Raw genomic sequence first — 23,255 nt, forward strand, 5'->3', positions numbered from 1 at the left:
ACACACACACACAACCCCGTAGACAACACAATCGTTCCACCCCCCCCTCGGCCAGCCTCCCCAGTCAATGGATAACAACGGCGGGTCCATTCTTCCTCGCCTTGCTAGCCCGCCCGCCCCTGGGCTCGGATTGGCCGAGAGCCGGCGGCGAGGGAGAGGCTGCTGCAAGAAGGTGCTCTCGCCCTGGAGGCAGAAGGCTCGCTGCTGCTCCCTTTGGGTTCCCTTGCGAGAGGCTTCCCGAGGGAGGAACCCGCCTGCCGGTGGCTTGGGAAAGCTCCGCGGCCATGGGGGAGAAAGCCGTGCGAGCCCTGGATCCGTGCCGCGAAGGTCAGTCGCTTCGTTTCTCCGAAGAGGGGCAATGATCGAAAGGGGTGCCGGGGTGGTGGGGGAGGTGACTGGCAAGCGACCTTCTGCCCTTTGGAAACTCGCCATCTCATGGAGGGAGGGAGGGACTGGAAATCCTGGGCTTGGCTGCGCAGCGGTCTTTGCACGTGCTCAGAGGCAATTCGCCACCTCCCCTGTTTCTTCAGAGAAGGTAGCCCTGAGGGTTTGTTAAAGCGAAATCAAACAAAAGCCCAGTAGTACTTTATAGGCTACTGTACTCTAACCTAGCAGTTCGAAAGCAAGAAATTGCAAGTAGATAAACAGGTGGGAAGGTAACAGCGGTTCCGTGCGCCTTGGTGTTTAGTCATGCCGGCCACATGACCACGGAAACGTCTTCGGACAGCGCTGGCTCTTCGGCTTTGAAACGGAGATGAGCACCGCAACCCTAGAGTCGGATTCGACTGGCTTTCGAGCAAGGGAACCTTTACCTTACTCTTTTTTCTTCACATTCCTAGCATTTAGGGTTGCTAATAACAATAACCCCGTAGGTTAGGCTGTGTGTGTGTGACTGGCCCAAGGTGATCCAGCAAGCTTCCGTGGCAGAGCGGGGATTTGGACTTTGGTCTCCCAGACGTTAGTCTGATACTCTCGCCATTACAGCACCGCTGGCTCAAGCCTTATGCGACTGTAGTGGTGGAAAGTTGCAGCAGGACTTGCAGCGACCCCGCAGGGTTTCCTAGGCATGAAAACAGGTGGCTTGTCATTGGCTACCACTGCATGACACCCGTGGACTTCTTTGGTAGTCTCCCGTCCAAGTACTAACCAAGGCCGACCCTGCTTAGCTTCTGATGGGACTGATGAGACAAGACCAGCCTGGGCTGTCCCATATGAAGAAAGCAGTTGGACTGAAAATGTGTGTGTGGGGGAGAAATAGCTGTAAAAGTCAAATTGAAATTGAGAGACAAAAATTGCTGGTGCAGAGGCCATGCTTCCAAAGGGCCAATGAATCAGGGCATAGCCCAGGAGTGGCCAAACTTACTTAACGTAAGAGAGCCACATAGAATAAACCTCAGATGTTTGAGCCTCATGACGTGAACAAATAGTATACATGTCTTTATTGAAAAAAACATGCAGACTTGCTTTTTGTTATCATTAAATGAGACTGCCAAAAATAAAAACAAAAAGGGTAAAAATAGATATTGATAATGATATTTATTTGTCCAATGATATTTGTAGGCGGGGGGGGGAGCCTTTGAGAACACATTTACAATTAAAGTTGCTTTCTTTCTCTACTTCCCCCCCCCCCCAAGCCTGCCCAGGAAGGGGAACTTGCTTATGGGAAGGGGCACGCCTCCCCTTCGCTTGCCCAACTGCCCTGCTGGGAGCCACACAATACATGTGAAAGAGCCACATGTGGCTCCTAAGCCACAGTTTGGCCACCCCTGGCTTAGCCCATTCCATATGCAGAGTGGCTTGCCCTCCCTGCAAATCTGTCAGATGCAGGTGGGGGAAGGTTTACTCTGAAATTACTGGGCTATACAGTACAAGCCATTTTTGGCTGCCCACACTTAGTCCTGGTACATGTTAGTTTACCGGGGAGAACATTAAGACAAATACATGGTGCATGTAATAAATCATGCTTCTGAGTATCTGCTCTCCCTCGATATCTGCCAGTAGGGCAGAGGAGACCAAAAGGCAGGTTTGAGCTCCAGAATTTCTCACTGTAGAAACGAAGCAGATGATTAAAGGTGACACTAATAGTACTGTAATTATTGGCAGATGATCTCTTAGGAATCTTACCACTGAGTCACGGATAAGGCATGACCATGCCTGGCACGTATGGCGTGAAATGTGGCATTAGTTCAGGGGAATAGGTAAGGAGAGGAGGCCCAATTAGTTTGGTGCCACAGGTATATAATTCAAAGGTGTAAAAATGTAATAGTATTGAAGTAACTGACAAGTTTCTGCCCTGGGTTAGGCCATCTTAACTTACTAATGGTAGGCTGACTTTATATTCAGTATACGTTCAGGCACTAGATGGGGGGGGGGTTGATTGGACCCTGTTTGTTTCAAGGCAGGAGGGGGGTATAATTTGAAATTTCTAGGAGCAATATGGACTTAGGATGAATGTTGTTCATGTGTTAACTTTTATAATCATTTGACCTAGACTTTGGAAATGTTGGCAGTGATCAATTGATCATTTGTTTTTCTTATGAGGGCTGTGAAGAAAAGCATTTTTTCTTTGGAGGCTTGAAATAAGCAAAACCTTCACTCTGAGTTTTAAATTTTTTCTCTCTCTCTGGGCAGAGAACAGGCGGGAAGGGGAGAAGTCAGTTCAATTGCTTTCCAGACTTACCTCAACCCGCCTTCATACAAATGCTAATAGGTCTAGATAGTGGGATGGTCAAGCTCCCCCCCCCCCAGGCGGGGAACAGAGATTTGAAGGAATTAAATACTAGCGAGACTTCAGGATGGAAATTTCCTTGACTTGGAGAGACTTCCTTGACCTGGTCTGACTGGGTCAGTGGGAGGGGAAAGGGAAAAGATAAAACTCCTGGAAGCAATGAGGAAGCTCTCTTTTGTGCTGAGTCCATCAGAGCAGACTGGACTCTTAACTGAGGGCTGGAGGAAGCTTTAAGGTAATGGTCACTCTGTAGGAGTTACGGTGGCTCAAGTGGTTAAGACGCTGAACTGCAGGCTGTGGAAAGTCAGTAGTTCGAGACCCGGGTGCCGCATGATGGAGTGAGCTCCCATCTCTAGTTCCAGCTCCTGCCAACCTAGCAGTTCAAAAGCAAGAAATTGCAAGTAGATAAATAGGTACCACTTTGGTGGGAAGGTAACAGCGTTCCGTGCACCTTGGTGTTTAGTCATGCTGGCCACATAACCAATGATATTTGTTTGCTAATGATATTTATCTTCCCCAGCCATCCTGCCAGGAGCCGCACAATATGTGTGAAAGAGCCACATGCAGCTCCCAAACCACAGTTTGGCCACCCCTGATCTAAGCTAAAGAGCCTGCCCTATATTTTAACAGCTGATAGGGCACATAAAGAGAAAGGGACAGAGGAATTATATTTTTACCCCTTTCTTTTGGTTTCTTTGCTCAATCATGCTAAAAGTATACTTGTAAACATTTTCTTATTAATAAATACCTTATAACCTTGGATGTTGGCCATGGTTCTCCATAACACATAGACCTCCACCATCTTGGACACACTATTTTAAAAGGAAAGCCAGGAGGGGAAAGGCAAGTAGTTGGCAAGCAGCTATTCCTCCAGGGGTGCACAGGGCAGTAAACTGCCCCTGTAGTGACCAGGCACTGGGCAGTGGGAGAACTTGGCCTCTGGGCCTCAGAACTCGGAAGGGAAGCTGGGAGTCCTGACCCTCCCAGCAGGCAGTTCCTACAAAGGTCCAGTAGTGGTGGCAGGTTACCGGAGAGAGAGAGAAGCCTCGCCAGGTGTTGGGAAAACCTTGGAAGGTAGAGTGAAGGCCCGTTTCATCACAAGGGTGTTACCCAGTAATGGAAACCAAGATAATTGACCTTTTGCCGTTGCTCATTAAAACACGTTCTTATTAACTGGTTGAACAAGTTGGTGTTCATGGCTTAATAAGCATGCCTCTTGGATGGCTGGGCACAGCAACCATGTGATATGAAAACACCTGGCAGAAAGGTAATATCTTGTCGATAGGGTTCCCAACCTCCAGGTGGTGGCTGGAGAGCTCCCACTATTACAACTTCTTCTCGAGGTGACCAAGATTAGTTCACCTGGAGAAAATGGCTGCTTTGGAAGTTGGACTCTATGGCATTATTGCCCAAACCCTGGCCTCCTGAGGCTCCACCCCCAAAATCTTCAGGTATTTCCTAACCTGGGGCTGGCGACCCTACTAATGGATACTGTGCCCAGCAGTGGATGAGATGGTTTGCATTACACAGACCGGATCAGAGATCAGTGGCTTGGATCCTAAGCCTAGTTTCCACTTGTGCAGCAACCTCTTCTTCAGTGGAGGCAATCGCTGGGCGTCAGGCTCTTATGTTCACAAAAGACCAGTGCATTTCAGTGAGCTGAAAACTGCTTAGCGACAGAGGAATACAGTCTGCAGAAGAGGCTCCTTGCCACAATAAAGAAACAGGGGCATAAGCAGAAAGAAAGTTTAGGATTGGAGCCCATATAAATAGCTGTTGTCATTGGGGGGGGGGGGGGCTGTGGCTCAGTCAAAGAGCCTCTGCACCGTCCCAGGTTCAGTCCCCGCATCTCCAAAGGACCAGGTAGGTGGTGATGTGAAAGACCTCTGTACACACATGTCTATCTGCACCTGAGACTGTGGAGAGCTGCTGCCAGTCTGAGTAGACATTAATGACCTTGGTGGATCAAGGGCCTGATTTCGTATAAGGCAGTGTCATGCTAAGGGGCGGGGGGGGGAGCTCATGTGAACATAAGCTGTCTAAACCCGATATTTGGAGCCGTGTTGCCGTATTGAGTCACCAGCACTGATCTCTGGCGAGATGTATAAATGAGATGCTATCGTAACAAGCTCATCATTGTGCGTGTAGGGTTGCCAGGTCTAAAGGACAAGCTGGCAGGGGACTTACTGGGACACTCTGGGAGAGGGGAGGGAAGTAGCACGCCATGCCTACGTTACCTGGAAGTGATGTAGGCATGTTGGTGACATCAGGGGGGTGATGTTCTGGTATTGGGGCAAAACTCTATGGTTTGAAGTTAATTCTACCATAGAGTTTTGCCCAAAAACCAGAGTATGCCCCCCCCCAGCATCACTTCTGGGTGAGGTAGGCACATTGTGTTTGGGGCAGTAATTCTCCCCTGCTGGTCAGCTGGCTGGTGCTGGAGAGGAGTGCAGAAAACCAGGGGATCCCCCGCACACCTGCGGGACCTAGCAACCCTATGGTGTGATACAGGGAGCAAAGGAATTGCATATCGACAGAAGCTTTCATTCATTCATTTCTATCCTGCTTTTCTCTGTAGCGGGGCCCCAGAACAGCCCCTACCTGGTGGAACGAGCTCCCGGAGGAGATCCGGGCCCTGCGAGACCTTGCGCAATTCCGCAGGGCCTGCAAGACAGAGCTCTTCCGCCAGGCTTTTGAGTAGGGGCCGCCACCGCTACTGTACCACCGCCGCACCACCACCACCAACTGGCTTGGGTAACATCTGGGGGGGTGCAATGGCCCTGGGATGAAGAATGAAGGGCGTTGCTGCCTGGAACGATACGATTGATTTGAGATTACCATCACCAGAATCCCATCTCGCTACTGAGGACTTTGAGACAACTTGAGCACCTTGTACTGTATAATTGATTGATTTATCAGGTTTTAGCTGTTTTAATTATTGGCATGTGTGCCTCATCTGTAAGCCACCCTGAGCCCGCTTGCGGGGAGGGCGGCCTACAAATCTAAATAAAATTAAATTTAAAAAATAATACAAAACTAAATTATAACAAACAGGAAGGGGAAGAAATAAATGGCTTCTAATTGCAGAGGAAGCCTCATTCACACTCTTACACTCTTTGCAAATGGATCTTCCTAGTTTCTACCTGAAGACCAACAGCCCTTTGGCTCCTGTTTCTGGTCATGCTTAGACCATTAGTACCCTGTGGGCACAGAGGCCTTGCTCTGTTGCTTCTTATTGCCAGCAGTACCCAGACTGAAAATTTCGCACACTCATTTGCCTAAAAGAAGGTATGTTCTGTTGAAGCCAAGGGTCCTGACCATAGCTGGCTAGGAAATGCATTTGTCCTCTTTGATGCAAGTCCTGAGCATTCTGAAATACGTAAACATTGAATAATTGTCCTACCAAGCTTGCTTTCTACTCCTCCCTTGCCTTTCTCTTCTTCCTTGTGTACATAGTAAAAGTGAGTTATGAATAAAAAATAGAGATGCATTTATTGTGGATGACAGTCAGCTTGTGTGTATGTTTGCCCACCGTCTCTCTCATTCGGTTTTCACAAACTCTTGCCTACAAAGATTTGTGCTGTATTACACCAGTTAATCCCTGATGACGAGCAGTTCTGTTGTCAAGCTGCTACTTGAGAAATGGTAGGCTGTAGCACTGTAAGTCCTGTTCTGGTATGTTTGCCGTCACCTGCCCCGCATTTTCTGCAGTACATGAAATGTTCAGCAAAGACAGAAAGCGCTTGGGGAGGCATCAGTACAGGATACAAACGCACAAACGCTCTCTGTGTAAAGAGGAGAAACAGAGGGGTGTCTGAGGGAAACAGACTTTGGATACCCTTCTACTTTTGAAGGGCTAAGTAAGAGAAAAATTGGTTTCTCACAAAAAATATGTTTCCCCCCCTTAAATTTATAGTACAGATTATGCTGTAGTTCCCATTCACTGAATGGTGGTTTAAATTAAAATGGTATAATATCATTTCCCAGGAGACGGTCTTAGTATTTTCTTCTTTCTGCACTTTAAAGGGTTTTTTTTAATGATTTATAAACAATCTTTTGTATTCATCTTAAGGCTGACATTCAAAGAAGCAAATCATGGTAATTAATGCAATTGCTATTTGATTTTTTTAAAAAAAATCATATTAAACTGCAATCTTACTAATTAGAAAAGAAAAACTACAAAATACATTTCAGAGACATTAAAAACATAAATACCCAACTATTTAAATGAAAATATGCCTGTTTTACATACAACTGTGTTTCCAAAGTTATTCCAAAAGAAATGGAGCCCACAGCTCTAGTAGATCTTGCCTAGTCCCTCCTTTAGACAAGTTAGCTATTTTGGGACATTTGTTTCTGCTTGTACCTTTCCATGTTTGCAAAATAAATATGAACCTGCAAGACATTGTTTTAAATTTATAGCCCAATCTTATCTGGTTTGTACCATATTAAATCGTTTGGACTGAATGGGACTCACTTCCTAATCAGCCAATCCAAAGCCTTTTATTGGCATATAAATAAAAATACAGTAATCTAAGTACACACAGAGTCAAATTAAAATTGCCGAGTAACATCACAGAGTATCATCATTAAAAAAACCCCTAATTCATCATATCATTTATCAGGCCGTAGGGCCATGGCACTGCAGAGAAACTTTGCTGTTATTTCAGTTATTTCTGTTTCTGTGTTATCAAGCAAGAAAAGAAGCTTAAAATCATCATGGGACTCTAAAAAATGGCCTAATATGGGATATAGAAGATCCCGACGGGACGCCAAATAGAGAGGGCACTGGAAGAGAACATGGGCAACAGTTTCAACACAATCCTTCCTACAAGGACAGCACCTGCTAGGATAGGGAATCCCTTGGAATCTGCCAGATAAAATAGCTGAAGGAAGAACATTAAATCTAGCCAAGGATATGGCTCTACGCAAATTTGGAGCTATGAGTTGATAGAGGTATACTGCTGGAAGATTTGCATTAGGAATAATCCCCAGATGTAAGGGAGAACAGGTTCTGTTAGCCAGGCTATAAAGAGTTTGTAGCTCTGACCCCAATAAACTAGATTTTATTTTTAAAAAGGCCTCAGACACAGAAAGCATATATAAGGATTCTAGGGACAAATTCAGGGAACTTATTTTGGCTTCGATGTAAGATAGCCATCTGGAATTATCAGATTCCGAACGTAGTTGGTACATATAACTGAAGGGGTCAGAGTTAAAATGGAGTCGTAACCAAAATTTAATTGTGTGGATCCATGCTTTAGTAGCCAGCAAGTTCTGACCGCTCTCCAAACACAAAGCAGCACATGGAACACACATAGGTACCCCCATGATCTTTCGCAAAAAGGAAGGTGGAAGTAATGCTGGATAGGAGAGTACATGATCTGCCTGCAAAGGGGCCGTGTTCAATTCCTGGCTTCTCCAATGAAAGGTTTTCCAGTCCGAGGGCTAGGAAAAACATCCCCGCAAGAGATGCTGGAGAAGTTTTGCCAGTCAAAGTACGTGGTATGGGTGGAATGGAACAATATTCTGTCTAGGTGGAAGGCAGTTTCTTATAAATGCATATACGTTCCTAAGACCAAGTAAAATGCTTTACTTCGGGGGGGGGGGAATGGTGTTTTAAGAAGATAAAAAATCCCACATCAGCTCATATACCCTACTTTCCCCTAAGCAATAGTTCTAGAAATGGTTTTATAAGGTCACCTTCCCTGTACATGGACAGTACCGGAGACTTGTGTGTTTTATAGCATCTCTTTACAAATATGCAGGGGGAACCGATGGCCAGGCCCTTTTTTATTGACACAGCACTCTCAGTGTGCCTAAAGCTTTACATAACACAAAATGACTAGCAAAACCAGAATCCATGTAGGTAGCACTAATCCCAGGCAATACCACTCCAGAGTCCTAGCAACGGCTGTTGCCCGCAAGAAATCCTCTGACTAGCTCCAAAACTTGGAACTGTGGGTTCCCCCCCGTTCCTGTCTTACCAAATAGAAGGTTTCAAAACTTGTTTCTTCGGCCCACCACCAGCCCCAAGGTAGGTGTGGTGTGGGAGAAATACTGGTGGCTTGAAGTTGCCACTGCCTTCAGGAGCCCAGCTTTACAAAAAGCTGCAAGGATAAGGAACTGTGCATTTCATCAAACGTGCTCCATTGGTTATTGAAACCTTAATTCATAGTCTTTGGCAGGGCTTTTTTTGTAGAAAAAGCCCAGCAGGAACTAATTAGCATAATTGGCCACACCCAACAACATAAACTCATTAGCATATTAGGCCACACCCCTGACAGCACAGGTCATTAGCATATGAGGCCACACTCCTGTGTTACCAGAAGTGTGGTCATCCAGCCACACCCACCTTTTGCTTTTTATTCTGTTTACCTTGCTTGCTGTCAAAACCCAGGGCCTTTTTTTGTAGCAGGAACTCCTTTGCATGTTAGGCCACACACCCCCAATGTAGCCAATCCTAATGAGTTTCTGCTGTTGGGTGTGGCCTATTATGCTAATGAGTTCCTGCTGGGCGTGGCCAACTCAGGAACCAGCAAACTCTGTTCCTGTGCGTTCTTGCCCCAAAATAGCCCTGGTCTTTGGGTTTTGGCTGGCTTCAATTAAATAAGGGTTTTTTTTTCCTTCTTCTTTCCTAGGCGATGCATGGTGTCAAATATTCAACGTATCTGCGCTGCAAGAGTCTTTCTTTGTTTATTCTGGCCGATACCCCAATGAGACAAAGTTGAATGTTTCCACGCCCACAGGAAGTAAACACAGCCTATTTGTAGGTACAGCCTTAGCCATAAGCTCCAGTCTCTTCATCGGTTCCAGTTTTATACTGAAAAAGAAGGGCCTTTTGCGATTAGCTGAGAAAGGAGCCCTTAGAGCTGGTAAGAAATGTTTTCTGGTTTACAATTTTTAAAGAAATGTCCTCTTCTTAAAATTCAAAAATCAAAAGCCCAGTTTCTGGGGGTATTTTTGATTTTTGGAATGTACCTTTAAAGCTTGAGGGTTGTATTCATGTCAGGATATTACATTAAGAATGCCTTTTGGATTTCACATTCCTCGTTCTTAAACCCAGCATTACCTGGTATTCTTCTGTAGTGACCAATGTTTGAATGGTTGCTGGAAGAAACAGATAATTTAGGATTGCTATTCTCCAGGTGGGGCCGGGAGTCCTGGAATTACAAGTGATGTCCAGACTAGAGTTCTGTTCCCCTAGAGGAAATCGCTGCTTTAGAGGGTGGATTGTGGGAAATTGCTGCTTTAGAGGGTGCGTTACACCTGGCTGAGGTCCCTCCCCCTCCTCATGCCCCACCCTCTTCAGGCTTCACCTCCAGATCTCCAGAAATGTCCAGACTGGGAGTTGGCTACCCTGAGTAACTGTTTATCCCCTATGGAATCCTGTGAGGAATGCATTATGAAGAGTTTAGCTAGACTTTGGTTCATTCTCTTTTTCTAGTCTCGTTGGCATTAAGATGCCAACTGTCAACACTCCAGAGCCAATTTGGTGTAGTGGTTAAGAGTGTGGACTCTAATCTGGGAGAACTGGGTTTGATTTCCCCATGCCTCCACATGCAGCTGCTGGTGTGACCTTGGGTCAGTTATAAGTTCTTTCAGAGCTGTTCTCTCAAGGGCAGTTCTCTCTGAGCGGGGCGGCTGGAAGCAGGGGGCGGGGCTTCGTCATGTGCACCGCCCCCCCCGCACCTCACCCGGGGGAACTGCGTTTCCCCGCGATTCCCCCCGAAATGACCTCTGTGTGCTAGACTCTTGGAAACAGCATTTGGGGGGGGGGCATAATGGGCTTCAGTAGGTGATGAAAAAGTTTCATTCTGCAGTTGGAAATACTTCAAACTGGAAAATATCAGCTGTTCCTTTAACATATTCAAAAACATACAGAATATAGCATTTACGTTGAAATGTGAGAGTCTAAGCAGGGAATAAAATGGGGGGGGGCACAGAAAATTGGTCAAAATTGGAAAAAAGTACTGAGTTGAAAGTCCAAAGATTCTCTTCTGTTAAGGAATACTCTCACTTGGGAGTATTTGGATCTAATCCATCATTGTTCATATCTATTATTTTATCTTTTATTGTATACATTTTATATATTATTATATTGGATATGCTTTTTTATAATAACCATAACAAGGCCAGCAAGATTCACAACGTGTGTGGGCCAAAAACAAACTCTAGACAGAAGAAAATGGTGTTAAAAGAGCATCATGGAAACCGTGTCCACATTTTAAGATGGTCATCAAGGAAGCCCTTTACTAGCTAATTTGGTTCATATTTAAGCTTTGTATGAAAAAAATTCTGAATGTACAGAGGCATGCTGGGATAAAGAATGAATGGAGGGTCGTCTTTCTTAATATAAACCTCAGCAAGAAGAGTACCTCGGGGCTTTATCAGAAGTCTTTCTACATTATTTTCATGAAAAATAATTCTTTTCCAGGACAGGGTGGATATTTGTACCTGAAGGAATGGTTATGGTGGGCAGGGCTGCTGTCAAGTAAGTACATGTGTTAGTTTTAACTCTAGGAGGGCAGCTTCGGATTTGCTTTGCAAATCTGTCTCAGTTGGGTTTTCCAAAGGAGTGTGTACACATATGTTCCATGGCTGGGAGGGTGGGGTATAAATAAAATAAAATAATAGCTAACTAAAGATCGAAAGATGGCTCTGTTCCCCCAGGAAACACTGCTCCTTTACACAATTCAAACTTGTAAAGCTGTCTTATACTGAGTCAGTCCATTTGTCTGCTGAGGTCAGTATTGCCTGCTTTGACTAGCAGCAGCTCTCCAGGGCCTTTCACGTCACCTGCTACCTCCTCCTTTTAACGAGAGACATCCAGGATCGAACCTGAGACCTTCTGCATTGCCAGGCAGTTGCGTTACCACTTGAGTCACAGCCCCTCTTCTCAGTAGTAGCTGAGTCGCCGTGAAACATTAGCACTTAAAATACAGCAGTCATCCTACTTCAGAATTCTTCTATTGGGTTTAAGTTGGCAAATGAACTTCTTGGGAGTCGGAGGTAAAGCGGATGCAAAAGTAAACATTATCCAGAAGTCTTGTTAGACTTATCCCTCCGTCTCAAGGGTTTTTCAGCATTTCTTATGTTTTATTCCTGATGTTCAAGCCTTAATTGATTGATGGAAAGCTGCTCTGCGATTAACTTCTCATGCAGTGATATAGTGGGGAGAAGTATTTATAAATGGAGTCCTTTCGTGGGTGCTCACTAACTTTGTAGCACTTATTCTAGTAATAGGTCAGTTACCCATAATTTCCCGTTTCCCCGAAAATAAGACCTACCCCAAAAATAAGCCCTAGCAGGATTTCTATGCATTTGTGGTATAAACCCTAGCGTGTCTTCTTGAGAAAAAAGAAATAAGACAGTGTCTTATTTTCGGGGAAACACGGTAGGAGGAAGTATTGGTGCAATTGGTTTAGGCAAGAAGAAATCTACTAGCACTTCCTTTTTTCTGGTGCAGCAGCATGCTTGTAACTCTTGGCCAATCCGAATTTTTTTAAAAAATGAACACATGTTTCTTTTGCAGTGGGAGTAGGAGAAGCAGCAAACTTTGCTGCATATACCTTTGCACCTGCAACTTTGGTAACCCCGTTGGGTGCACTGAGTGTTCTTGTAAGGTTGGTACAGTTCACTTTTCTTATCAGTAAAAAGTTCACTTTCCTTATCAGCGTATCTAGTACATTATATTAAATACGTTGTGGTTCAGTCCAGGTGATGGATCAGGACTGAGCATGGAGCTGTCTGAATTGTACAAAACTGAAGTTTTTTATTGACCAGTGCCTGCAGATCTTAATTAGCCTTTTGCTAGGAGTGCTTCCTTACACAGTTTAATGGGAGGAGGGGGTGTGCGATGGTTTTTCAATCCCAGAATGCACATTTCTCTTTGCAAGTAATCTGCCCCGCCCCCTTTCTTAAGTCTTCCTGCATTTTGTTCCACCCTTCCCTCTTCGAGGGCGTTTTATTACCTGCTCTCAAAGTAGGTCAAGAATCCCATCAATTTCAGTAAAGTTTCCGAGAACTCCATGCTTTCCCTATTAATGCTTTGTAAGGGGAGCGTTGCCCTGACCAATGCTCCCTCTAAGCTGTGGAGTCTTGTGAGCAAAAATCCTACCTTGTGAGTTGCTGGCACAAAAGATGTGGGTGAGCGATTTGGCTGCTGCGTAAATGAGTTTGCTCTGGAGCTCTCCTTCCTGAGCTGAGACAAAAATGTGTGAGCCGGAGGCTAAAAAACTGTGAGCTAGCTCACACTGACTCAGCTTAGAGGGAACACTGGCCCTGACCTGGATAGCTCAGACTAGCCTCATCTCATCAGATCTCAGAAGCTAAGCAGGGTCAGCCCTGGTGAGTATTTGGGTGGGAGACCTCCAAGGAATGCTCAGGGTTGCTATGCAGAGGAAGGCAGTGGCAAACCAACCCTGAATGTCCCTTGCCTTGAAAAACCCCACCAGGGTCTCCATAAGTCAACTGTGACTTGATGGTAAAGAAAAGGGAGTACTGCAGCATCAGGTGCCATATAAAAATGATATAATCAACTGGGTGTAGTCTGTTTAAATAATATTTGAAATAGCCTACCTAGGAGACAATGGGAAAGTCAACAAATTAGGGATGATTCACACAGTCATCTGGCTCCATCCAGCATATGCATAGCAGCAGAGACTGTGGATTGGATCCAACCTCAACGATCAATTTCTGCCTGTTCACCATTGCTGTTGCAGGACCCCCCCCCCCAATTGTGGCATTCCTTAGGGTCTCCTTTGGTGGTGATCTGTTGGAGGAGGGAGGAAGGAAAGTTGGATTCTGCCACTAGAAAACTTAGTCTGGATCCAGCCCTGTGTGCAAATCCTGTCCTGCCCTTCTACCATTGCTTACTGCTTATGATATATGCATTAGGTGTGTAAAACTAATAGGCCCAATTTATGTAATCTTTCCTCCCCATTTTTAAGCACAAAGGCTTTTATCTATATGATACGTGTATCTGATCTCTGTCCAGTGTGTACATGGATCAACTAGTGGCATCTGTGTGAACAGTAGGGAACATATCCACAGATACCCATCCATCCTTTCAATCGTTCAAGTTTCTTTTTCTTGTGGACATGGACTGCAGACCAAGGCTTGGATCCAGAGTTGCATTTCTGCAGGTGCAATGATTTCCTCTGCAGAGCGTGATTTTTCCATCCTCCTGCAGCAGCCCCAAATGCCCCCTGAAATACTTTTTCCTGGGGGTCCCATTACCCCCAGGAACAGTATGGGGGGGGGCTGTCAGGCTGCTGTAGGAGAGGGAGATGGGGAAGCTCTGCTCCATAGGTGGAAATACTTGCCCTAGGAGGTTCTTAATCATTCTAACAATTCTGAATTTAAAGGTTTTTTTTTTAATTATTACATTTAGTGTTCTGTTTTTGTTTAATATTTCCTTCCTTTCTTAAAATATCCAAACAGTGCCATGTTATCCTCCTTTTTTTTGAATGAAAAGCTCAATATTCATGGGAAACTGGGCTGCGTATTGTGCATCTTGGGGGCCACTGTAATATTAATTCACGTTCCTAATGAGGAAGAAGTCATGTCGTTGGATGAAATGGAACCAAAGCTGAAAGACCCAGGTAGGTCAGGTTTGCAATCTCTTTGGCATGAGTGAATACTGTAGAAAAGGTTTACTGAATGTTCTGATGATCGATTGATTCCTGGAGCCAGTGGATGGCCATGTGCTTACTGGACAGTACGTGCACAGCCCTATTGCAGACATAGTTAGTAGGTGAATGGGGAATCCCATCTTCTCACCATGCACAGTGGTAGTCTTGTGTGACCCTATCCATAAACTTTTAGGTCAAGCACCTCTATGGGCCCATACCATGTCCCCCCCCCCATTACATCACTCTAACGTCGGGTTGCCAGCCCCTGGGTCTAAGCAGGGAATCCCCACTTTGGGGGGCTTCTCCCAGCTGCTGGCCACCTGGCCAGCGGGGAAAACCCTGCCCCCAAACAGTGATGTCCCCACACAACATCACCGATGCGATGATGTCACATGGAAGTGACATCACGCCAGGACGCTCTGGTTTGAGACAAAACTCTATGGTTTGAGGGCAATTTTACCATAGAGTTTTGCCCTGAAACCAGAGCATCCCCTGCGATGTCCCCTGACATGATGATGTCACTTCCACGTGATGTCAGGTCGGTGACAACACGTGGAGATGTTGCTGTTGGGGCGGAGCCCCTCCCCCCTCTCAGAAGGCTCCCTCCTTCCACATGCCGGCGAGAGGTAAGCACCGGGCAACCCTACTTTAACATCAAACAGTGGTATGGTATGAGAGGGGTCCTGTCCTGACATCTGAACTTGGCTTATTGGGCAGGAATCCTTCCTAGCCCCTCTACCTGAGAGTCTTTTAAACAGATTTACCAAGATTTGAACCTGGAACTTTCTGTATGCAAATGATGTGCACTGCTGCCGAGATACGGCCTTTTTCCAACTTTGCAGTTACCATTCGTGGGGCTTATGGTGCCATCCTAAGATTTATGCCCTTCTAAGCCCATTGATGTCAATGGACTTCCAAAGCTGTTACTTTGCTTAGGATTGTACTGTCAATTATGAAAAAGGTGATTGTAAATTTGAATGAGTGTAAATTAAAAATGAAGCAGATTTTAAAAATTATCTCAGGGTTTTTGCATCCATTGGCCAGAACACTGGCAAATGGGAGCGGGTTTACGACTTAGGATTTGGGTAGAAAACAGCATGCATTTTGTTTGCTTGTTTCCATATGTGCAAGAACTTGAGGTTTGTATATACGGTGAAACCGCTAAAAAAATCACAGAAGAGATCTGGAATCTCTCTAGAAAGTGGGCTTCTTTACAAGGAAGTGTCCGAAAGGGGCAGACGTAATGTGTGTAAAACATTTTGATCAGAGTGGAAATATCGGTGCCAGTCTTCTAAGACAGGTGTCTCTCAATGGGGACCTTTTGAGAAATTGATGGTTTCTTTCCTGTTTTATGTTAAATGACTTCATTCTTTTGCAAATTTAGCTGGCAGGATTGTTTTACCAAGTGAAGATGAGTGGGGGGGGGGAGAGGAAAGCTTTATTCCTGTTCTTCCCTGCAACTCCCCCCCCCCTTGTACTTCCACTGGGAAAACTCAGAGAGGATTTTTCCAGTGATAAATGGCAGGGTAGGAAAAGGTTAAATCACCTCGAAATTCTACCCCCCCACCGCTAAATTTGCATAAAGCAGAATTAACACAGAATAAACTGTAACCTATGGGCCCTGAGGAAGTCTTTTCAAAGCTGCGTATCAGATTTTGGAAGCCACCAGCAGTGTTCCCTCTAAGCTGAGTTAGTGTGAGCTAGCTCACAGTTTTTTAGCCTCCAGCTCACACATTTTTGTCTTAGCAAAGGAAGGATGGCTCCAGAGCACAGTAATTTATGCAGCTTTAATGCTAGGAGCTCACAAAGTAGAGTTTTTGCTCACAGGACTCCACAGCTTAGAGGGAGCATTGTCCACCAGACCAGAGGTAAAATACCACTGCATGCTTATTTTGGGGGAAACTGTGCTGGCTGGGGAGGGGAGAGCTACAGATGAGGCTCCTGGTTTACAGCTTCTTAAAAATGCTAATCTGAGGCTGGTTCCACACTACCACCTTTTTGTGTTGCTTACTCTATTTCCCCATCCCGCTGCAAGTGGAATTGGAATGGGGGGGGGGGTTCCCCACAGAACATTTAATAAACCACGAGTGAGCAGAAAGTCCCTCCCCAACCAATTAATAGTAGCTCTTCGCCTCTCTTCTGGTGCTGCTGTAATCATGCTCTTATGCTTCCTTTTAAAGCTATTGCAATGCTGTTGCTTCACTCTCTCTTTTGTACAGAGGAGGAGGAGGTGGCAGCAAATGCCATCATGCATCTTTGCTCTGGATGGGAAGTTGACAGCATCGGGACCCTTTCCCATCCTCCCTCTCCACCTTCACACTCAAACATCCTTGCTTTGGCCAGGAAAGGAGTCTTTATTTATTTAATCCGTTTGTACCTCACCTTTCTCTCCAGTGGGGACCCAAAAATCAGCTTACATCCTCTCCTCCATTTGATCCTCACAACAATCCCATGAGGTAGGCTGGGCTGAGGGAGTGTGACTGGCCCAAGGTCACCCAGCGAGCTTCCAGGGCACAAGTGGGGATTTGAGCCTGGGTCTCCCAGGTACTCTCCTGCCAACCTAGCAGTTCGAAAGCAAGAAATTGCAAGTAGATAAATAGGTACCACTTCAGTGGGGAGGTAACAGCGTTCCGTGCGCCTTGGTGGTTAGTCATGCCGGCCACATGGCCACGGAAACGTCTTCGGACAGCACTGGCTCTTCGGCTTTGAAACGGAGATGACCCTAGAGTCGGATTCGACTGGCTTTCGAGCAAGGGAACCTTTACCTTTACCTTTTACTCCCAGGTACTAGTCCGGCACTCTTAACTTCTACGGCACACTGGCTCACAAGTATGCTGTAACTCTTTGCCCTGGCCACAAAGCTATTTGCCTCTTCCAGGGGCAATACAGAGGTAACTGTATATTTTCCCTCTGCAGGGCAAGCCAGTTTTCAGGTGGCAGTGGTGGCTTGCTTTGGGAAAACAGCGGAGGAAACCTTTTCCCCATTCAAGCACCACAGACCATCTCTAAAACCCTGTGCTTTTTGTGACTGCCTCTACCCACCGATCCACTGTGACTGGCAGCCCCCTGTGCTCTGGGGGAAAATTTAAGTAGTAGCTCTCAATAGAATAAACTCTGCTCTGTGTAAAAAAAAAAAACCTGCTGTATGTCCCATAAATATCCATGCTTTTTGGCTTGTAAGTCATGGCTCATTTTAAAACAAACAAACAAATGTATGGTGCGTTGCCATTACAGTATTATGAAGTTAACGGTAATAAAAAGGAAGGGGGGGAGAGAGAGGGCGATTTCTCACTAGAGCTGTCTCACAGCGCAGCCACCGCTTGCCTCGACACAAACATGTAAATTTCACACCCGAGGCTGCAGGGCTGCATTTGACCCGCGGCTTCGCCCGATTTCTCTAGTGAGAAATCGCCCAGTGTCAGTGACTTGGCTTGCTGTAGAGTACAAAAAGAGAAGTTTCACTACCACACCCAGTTGGTAATCAAGCATTTATTCAAGGGTACTGAGGGAGAACCTGGCAAACTCTGGAAAAGGGGAAGTTATTGATCAAGTAGGAAGGGTTTATTGTTTGTAGTTCTTAAGGGGGCCGCAGCTCTGGGGAGCCTCGGCAGCACTTTGTTATACGAACGGCACGGGTTTGGTGCTGACGTATTAAAATAAGAGAAAGGTCACCACAAAAGGAAGTCTTAGATGGAAGGGCAACACAAGAAACACTGGCACGTGGCAGGTTAAGAGTCTTGTTGCATCTGTGTATGGGTAATGCACTGAAAGACATTGCCTTCAGGGCTCTTTTTGTAGCAGGAACTCCTTTGCATATTAAGCGACACGCCCCTAATGTAGCCAATCCTCCAAGAGCTTACAGTAGCCCCTGTAAGAAGAGCTCTTATTTATTTATTATTTATTTATTTAATTCCACTTATACCCCGCCCTCCCCGCGTACGGGCTCAGGGCGGCTTACAACCACAAGGCACAACGTGCGATAAAAAACAATAAAACAATTTAAAACTCTTGGAGGATTGGCTACATTAGGGGTGTGTGGCCTAATATGCAAAGGAGTTCCTGCTACAAAAAGAGCCCTGCCTGTGGTGTAAAGGAGGGATCCCCCATGCAGGAGCCCATGGGGGTGACGGTTGCTCCCAACAACACACACACACACACATGCAAACACGCACATACTGAGTGTGAGGGACGAAAGAACAGGAATACAGTGAGGAAAGAGAAAATATAACTAACAATGGCTGCGGTGACACGGGGCATTAGGCACGCTAGAGGGACGGAAGATAGGCGGATTTCCCGGGCGCGATCTCACCGCCACATCTGGGACGCGTAGAGCTCCCGTGGCGAACCCAAGGCTTCCCGCGGAAGATGCGCGGTAAAAAACTAGTACCTTGGAGGTACTAGTTTCCTGAAACCGCGGGGCAAGGGCGGGCGTCTGATCGCGTTTCCGGTGGTAGTTCCGGCGCCCGCCTATGTCCCCTCGGACAAAGGTGTTTTTTCCCCCCAAAGTCTCCATGGATGCGCACAAGCACCCAAGGGAGCATGCGCACATTTGGGTTAAAAAACAACAACAACCCCGTTTGCCCCGCGCCCCGCTTCTTTGCTGCGCCGCAGGACTGTGGAGTGATCGGCACCTCCCCCCCATCACGGGACCTCCATCGGTAGGTCTGCTCCAGCAACCGCACGGTTTTTAGCCCTGGGGCTAACAGCCACGTCCCCCCCCCCCGCATTTTCCTGCCCGTGTGACTGGGACCAATGTAGTTCTTTTAATCTGTACAGCCAATCAGCTCCCCAGTGGCCAACTGGGCAGGAGCCCCATTTGGTCCCACTAATTTTTAAAGGTACGTGTTGGGCATCAGGAAAAGTGTTGGTGGGGGGCCATGGCACCTATGGGCCCCACATTGGGGAACCCTGGTGTAGAACCTAATATGCACCCAACTCCCACTGCAAACTATGGCAGATGGAGCTTTATTTGGTACCCACCCGCCTTCTTTTCCTCATCTGTAGCTGGTAGTACGGAAGCTTTATTTGTGAGCACGGGGCTGCTGAGAGCCAGTTTGGTGTAGTAGTTAGCAGTGCAGATTCCCCACTTCTCCATATGCAGCTGCTTGGTGACCTTGGGCAAGCCGTTGTTCTCTCAAAAGCAGTCCTCAAAAGAGCTCTCTCAGCCCCACCTTCCTCAGAGTCGATGTGGGGAGAGGAAGGGAAGGAGACCGTAAACCGCTCTGAGACTCCGAGTGAAGGGTGGGGTATAAATCCAACTCTCCTCCTCTTCTGCAAAAATCATAGATGGAGTAAAGGGAATTTAATCAGTTATGCATTTCTATGGTGTGTAGGACAAAATGCAATTGACATTGCTGATAAATGCTTAGTCCACATTATGTAACATCCTTCCCCCGTTCTCTCTTTCTCTCCCCAAACAGTGTTTATTACATTTGCCATTACTATAATTGCGATCTCACTAGTGCTCATTTGTTTCGTTGCTCCCAAATCTGGTGAAACGAATATTCTGGTCTACATCGCGATTTGTTCGCTGATTGGCGCGTTCTCCGTCTCCTCTGTCAAGGGCCTTGGCATTGCCATTAAAGACCTATGGCATCACAAACCCGTCTTGCGGTCTCCACTGCTATATGTTTTTGGAGCGGTTTTGGTGTTGTCCGTCAGTACGCAGATTAACTACCTCAACAAATCATTGGATGTGTTTAATACATCTCTGGTGACGCCGATTTATTATGTGTTCTTCACAACCACTGTGGTGATCTGCTCTGTCATCCTTTTCAAGGAATGGAATAGCATGACGCTTGGTGATATCGTTGGGACCTTGAGTGGATTCATCACTATCATTATAGGCATTTTTTTCCTTCATGCTTTTAAAAACATAAGCGTCTCGTGGAACCAGCTGACGTCTACTGCTAAAAAAGAATCAGTGCTGCCTACCTGCGGCTATGATGTTCATCAGACTTTATTGGAGAACATGGAGACTGGCGATGAGGACAATACATTGTTCAGCCAAGGAAATGAGCAAGGGGATGGCCGTTGTTAATAAGCCCCAAGCTCTTGGACAGCCAACTGGAGCGAATAAAGTCTAGGAAATTTTAACACCTTCCTCTCCTCTCCCTACAAATGGCAGCACCTGTGCATTTGGAGCCACAGAGAGCAGTCACTATGGTTCTTGGTGAGGTAACAGAAAAGGCAGTGTGGTGATGAGCTCCCTTATTCTCTTCCTGAAACTTTGGCAGCATATGGACTTTGCTGATATAGTATAGCGCTGTTGAAGAGTTTCTCGAACTAAATGCTTTAAATTGCATATAAAGCATATTGTCATATGTAGCACTTTATAGTTTTACTATTTGAAATGAGTTCTTTTATAGTTGTCTTGGAGGGTGGGTGGGGGGGATCATGACATTCCCCAAATCTTTGTTACTGAATGCTGTGAAGATTTTCAGCTACTAGGTGTTTTGAAGGAGAAAAAGAACCCTGTTTTTAAATTCTAGCAAAGCCTTGTACATTTTCCTGAAAAGAGGATCTTTCATATATCAGGTAGCACTGAATTTTGCATGTGTATTCTAATACTTATTACATGCATATTTTTCACTGGATTTTGTAAAGCCCATCTTAAATTTGTTTCTTTTCTCACAGACTCCTGTCTGATAACAAATTCCTGGGGCACAGACCTGATAACTAAGGCCTTCTCAAAGTGTCTTCCCGAGAGCTTTAGGCATATAATTCAAAATATTCATTTTATGATAATGTATCTTACTTTGCTTAACTGGACTGTTTCCGTTTGACTGAGGTTTTCCAAGAGTGGCCATAATGTTCTGCAGTTCAGTTTCTAAAACAATTTCCTCTTGTCCATCCCAAATAGAAGGAAAATGGAAGTCAGATATATATTTTTATTAGATAATATAAACAACTTATTTGATGAGTATTGGGGCAGAATTTCATATAGTGTAGTATTTATGGAATATTAGAGAATAACCCTGGATACATGCCTGCATGAATGAGCCTACAGCTAGGGTCACCAAGTGTTCTGATATATCTTTTGAAATACTTGAATTAAACTGGAGGATGGGCTTTCATGTGTATTTGGTTGTAAGAATGGGAATTTCAGATTTGAATCTTGCTGTAATTATTCCTGTTGCTTGTTTGAATCCTGCTGTGATTATACCCTACAGAGGTTGGCTAAACTAGCATTTAAGATCTGTTCTAAGTCAGTTTGTTATTGTTAGTTGGTAAAGTTCTAGGAGTGATGGAACAGGTTATGAAACAACTTCCTGAAGTTCTCCCACCCCTAGCAATATGCATGATTTACATGGAATTTTATTGGAATGCTTTACAGTGTGGATAGCTTCCATTATTGTTTTGGTCACCTTCTTTACCATTGTGTGAATCAAAAAGTAATTGTAGGTGTCAAACATCTGTTCTTAAAAATTTAGCCTTAACGTGGTGTTGTACCATTAAGCACATTCAGGTTTCCCTGTAGTTAATTCTGGGCCTACAGTCTTAGTTGATCAGTTTCAAGATTGTTCATAGAAGGTAACTTGATGCTGAAGGGGTGGAAATCACATTAGGCAGATTGGAAGAGTATAAAAGTTATGCTTGCATTACAGGAATGAAACCAGTATAAACTTTGAAATATAATTGCCTCAGAGGGCAAAGTCTGGCCATGTCAGCGTTACAGCCCCACTGAGACGAACCTTTTGGTTCTGAACAATCCAGAGGCACACTGAAAAGATAGTGTTAACCTTATTACCTGTATCTTCTTGTTAACCACCAATGTCCCCAATCCAGCACACTAACCTCTTCCTTTTTGTATGATGTAAATAGACTTGCCAGCCAGATTCAGTTCCATTCTGTTTTTTTAATGCCAGATCTAGTGGGAAATCCTGCCATTTCAGTCATATGGGTGGAATGACTAATTATTCTAAAGGGACCTAAACAACAGATGCTGCCCAGTGGCATTGTTGGCAGAATACCAGTGCCTTTAGGTTTGTTCCTCCTGGGCCCTTCCTCTCCTCATACAATTCAAAGGAGGGGTTGCTTCGAATGCCTGTTACATAGAAGATGATCTAGTTTATCTTCACTGACATAAGTTACAAACAATTGTCCACAGGCCTCCAAACCAGACCCCTAATCAAGAATTGGAGAATCTCATTTTGTTATTCCAAATTGCTCTGACGTGTAGTGGTCTGATTTAGGGGAATTGGGTTGGGGGGGGGGAGTGGGGAGTTCCCCATGTAGCTCTTATAAGCAATTTGTTCATGGTGACTTTTTCCTTCCCTTTAACAATGTTTTAAGGGAAGAAAGCCCAAAAGACAGGCTTCCTGGAATGTGGCTTATTTGTTTCAAATACTAGTCTTAAATTCACGTTAAGGTCTTTTGTTATGAGAAGTAGCCACCTTGAAATCTACTTCTTTGGAGTTCAGTATATTAATTCTTCAAGGCAGATTTTTGACACTTCCACTCCAAATTTTAAATGTAAGGCCTCAATAACACAGGAAATCAATATTAATAGAGGACCATTTTGCAGTGCAATCCAATGCAGAGTTACTCCAGCCTACACCCATGGACTGGAGTAATTCCGCACAGGAACATAGTTCTTGTCAGTCAGGAGAATCTTTATCATCATTCAGGAAGCACATATTATTAAATGTTTCTGTTAAACTATTAAATTTGAATAAAATGATTTTTAAAAAATGTTTCTCTGATGGAAGATTTTTTAAAGTTTTGTTATAATGTTGTTGGGCAAGGAATAAAGTATAGTTTTGTGTATGTGCGTTTTCCTTCTTTACTAAGTAGCATGAGGAACGGCTTCTGAGAGTGGGGCCAGTTCACAGAGCGGGGGTCTCTTACCATGAGTAGATACCGGTACTTAATACATTCACATTTTTAAA

The 23,255-nt window shown here is 45.1% G+C and overlaps 1 protein-coding gene across 1 annotated transcript; it reads left to right on the top strand.

Annotated features, from left to right (window-relative positions):
- Positions 1-231: 231 nt before the first annotated feature.
- Positions 232-20,404, top strand: NIPAL1 (NIPA like domain containing 1). The gene is made up of 6 exons (XM_015412863.1): positions 232-327; positions 9,370-9,603; positions 11,166-11,222; positions 12,264-12,354; positions 14,174-14,334; positions 19,785-20,404. The coding sequence occupies exons 1-6, from the start codon at positions 285-287 to the stop codon at positions 20,402-20,404; spliced, it is 1,206 nt and encodes a 401-aa protein (XP_015268349.1). The 5' UTR covers positions 232-284.
- Positions 20,405-23,255: the final 2,851 nt, after the last annotated feature.

The sequence above is a fragment of the Gekko japonicus genome, unplaced genomic scaffold (assembly GCF_001447785.1).
Source record: "Gekko japonicus isolate JY-2015 unplaced genomic scaffold, Gekko_japonicus_V1.1 scaffold1332, whole genome shotgun sequence".
NCBI classification, from domain to species: domain Eukaryota; kingdom Metazoa; phylum Chordata; class Lepidosauria; order Squamata; family Gekkonidae; genus Gekko; species Gekko japonicus.

Bases quoted from the DNA above. Each gene is read 5' to 3' on its own strand.
- NIPAL1 (XM_015412863.1), top strand. From the start codon at position 285: ATGGGGGAGAAAGCCGTGCGAGCCCTGGATCCGTGCCGCGAAG. The intron at 11,223-12,263 runs GTAAGTACATGT...TTTCTTTTGCAG, and splicing joins GTGGGCAGGGCTGCTGTCAA to TGGGAGTAGGAGAAGCAGCA. The intron at 12,355-14,173 runs GTTGGTACAGTT...ATATCCAAACAG, and splicing joins GCACTGAGTGTTCTTGTAAG to TGCCATGTTATCCTCCTTTT.